The sequence below is a fragment of the Gymnoscopelus microlampas genome (genome assembly GCF_963454915.1).
Source record: "Gymnoscopelus microlampas genome assembly, chromosome: 13".
Taxonomy (NCBI): Eukaryota; Metazoa; Chordata; class Actinopteri; order Myctophiformes; family Myctophidae; genus Gymnoscopelus; species Gymnoscopelus microlampas.
The window spans coordinates 18,736,832-18,739,801 of NC_139950.1; the positions used below are offsets into that span (position 1 = coordinate 18,736,832).

Consider the following 2,970-nt stretch of genomic DNA (forward strand, 5'->3'; position numbering starts at 1 on the left):
GGTTCCAAATGGGTTCCAAATGAGCTGCAGCTGCGCGAGAAAGAGCAGGCTCTGGTGCCGTGATCATAGAGCGCTCCCTCCGGTCTAATGACAGTGACTGGAGGTGCAGGTTTTGGAGGTCAACTGCATTAAATTGCTATTATTGTTCACACAACAGAAACCAAGGATTATATATTTCAAGAGCGAGAGATCACAGTAAACATCCTAAGCATCTGAAAGTTTGATGGGATGCATTTTTATACGTGAGTGCAGTGACCACTTATCCATTGCATACTGGTTCTTATCAGTGTGACGTTGTCTGATAAGGGGTCTATTTGTAAACTCTCAGAGTTATGGGGGTCCTTCAAATTAAAAAGTCTGAGAACCACTGATCTAGGAATAGATATAAAAAAATAATAGTAATAATAGTAGCATGATGAAGTTAGTAAGTTAGTAAGTTAGCTAGCTACAAGTTAGTAAAATAATAATGTAAATAGTACAGTAAGAGTATAAAACAGTAGTGCAACATCAACTGAAGCATTAAAAATATGACTGTAAATGAAATTTCATCATGTGATAAATGACGTGGTATAGGATTGTTGGCACAGACTGGCATACTCACTGATACCAATACCAGCATTTTATACACAGGGAGCTTTTCCGATACTGTTATCGGTATCTGAAAAACTTTAGTGACAAGACAAGATGACAATGATGTAACAGTTGGAGTAATGATAGAATTAAATGAGATATGAAGAATACAGTAAAATGGCCATTTGGTAAGGTCCATTTGGTTCCATTTGTGCCCAGTTAGTTCAATTAACATTGTTTGTCTGTCTGTCTGTCTGGACAGATTTCTACCTGATTAGCCTACATTACAAAGGTTAATGATTCATACTCATCGTCTATCTACGCCCACCCCTTTGTCCATAAAGTTATTGATTTTTTTTATTGGCTCCAATGTGACCGATCCCACATAGCCTACAGCAGAGGTTCTAAACTTGGGGTTCGGGGACCCTCACAGTCCTTTTAGGGGGTTCCCGGGGGTCCCCCCAGCTATATATGATTGATAGTTAATCTTAACCAATATTACATGTACAAGTAAATACAACAACAGAACATACAAGAATGTCTCTTTTGATCAGAGTTTCACTGTTATCTCTATACACAGACAGACAGACAGACAGACAGACAGACAGACAGACAGACAGACAGACAGACAGACAGACAGACCAAATCATGTTCAACAAAATAAAACAATGTATGCAGCTGATCATCGTATCAAATGGAGGCCTAATATCATAGCCTGATATCAAATGGAAGGTTCTTGATCTTGACATAAAAGGTTACAGAATCACTGGCTTACACACACACACACACACACACACACACACACACACACACACACACACACACACACACACACACACACACACACACACACACACACACACACACAGAGTAAATACCCCCCCCCCCCCCTCTCTCTCTATCACACGCACGACACGCACTCTGCCCCCGCATGGCAGGACAGACTGCGCCACCACCACTCCCCCCTCCCTCCCCCCCCCCGTCTCCCTGCATACATAGCGTCCCAAGCTCGGCCTTTTGTAAACGTTTAGTTTTATTTATCTGGGGCTATTTATCACATTAATTATTAATAAGACCCCGACGCGTCCAGTTACATAACATATGTGTCAAAAACAAATTCACGTGTCTTCATTCATGCGTGACGATCCCGTTAATTAGAAATTAGTCAGTCCTCCCCCCAACATCAACAATCACATAAAAAATAAAAAATAAAGAAACCGAAAATCCCCGGTCTGTAAGCTTAGAGATCGGTGATTTTCCGATCCACGACATAAAAAAAAAAAAAAAAAATGAAAATGAAAAAATAAATAATATAATAATTACCCGAACATGCTGCCTAGGAACGAGCCGGACGTCTTGACCTTCTTGTCGGCCTCGGCCATCAACTGGATGGCCTCCTTCTCCTTGCCGGAGTTGTCCATGTTTGGTGTGGATGCAGGACGAGGAACAGATCAGATCAGGCCGATGTGTGTTTGCTCTGCAGTGGCTGTTAGGATGGATGGATGGAGGACTGAGAAGAGAGACGCTGCCCGTGGTGCTGATTGGAAGGATGGAGGAGGAGGATTGGGAGAGAGACGCTGCCAGCGTTGCCATATTTTGCGAGAGAAGTAAGCAACCAGGTCTAGGAAAACAAGCCCAAAAAGAAGCTATAGGCCACATCATGAGCACTTTAAACCTTTAAACGCATCGGCTATTTGAAAACGCATTGCGACACATTGTGAGCTTGTTGATCTGATATTTTCAAAAGAAAATCAACACAATCTGTTTGGGGGTCCCTGGCACAAAATGGGGTCGGTGGACAAAAACATATTAATATGGAGGTCAAGAGTGGATCAAGAGCTAAATGCCTAAATTGTAAATTGTTGTATTCAATTAATCAAGACTTGTAGACATACAATAAACATTCAAGACAATTAACACTAGCAGCAATAAAAGTTAATGTAAAAATAAACATATCGGGGTCCTTGACATGAAAATGTTTGAGAACCACTCGTTTAAACGACATTAGGAAACAAGCCCAAATAAGCAACTATACACTTTAGAAACAAGCCCCAAAAAAGCCCAATATTTACAAGCAACTTTGCCCAAAGTCACTTATAATAAGCAGACATGGCAACACTGTCCGTGGTGATATTATACTCTGTTTAGACTGAGGATAGGTTCTTGGTTTACCTATGATCCTAGATGACTATTTCTATGCATTTGGTATAATACCTCTTGTTTACCTTGCTTACTGTAAATCGCTCTATAGTCTGCTAAATGCCTACATTGTAAATCGTAAATTGTTGTTTTCAATTCATCAAGACATGTAAAGACAATACAAGACATCATTAACACCAGCAGCAATAAAAGTAGGCTACATGTAAAAACAAATAAAAAATAATATGGGGGTCCTTGACA

At 40.5% G+C, this 2,970-nt stretch overlaps 1 protein-coding gene across 2 annotated transcripts in view; it reads right to left on the bottom strand.

Annotated features, from left to right (window-relative positions):
- LOC311058735 (beta-soluble NSF attachment protein) overlaps nucleotides 1-1,991 on the bottom strand; it is a gene marked incomplete at both ends in the record, with an annotated part of 12,228 nt that extends 10,237 nt beyond the window's left edge. For both annotated transcript variants that reach the window (XM_084076201.1, XM_084076200.1), the window contains one exon: nucleotides 1,894-1,991. In XM_084076201.1, coding sequence (XP_083932327.1) covers nucleotides 1,894-1,991 — 98 coding nt within the window. The remainder of the gene's footprint in view (nucleotides 1-1,893) is intronic.
- Nucleotides 1,992-2,970: the final 979 nt, after the last annotated feature.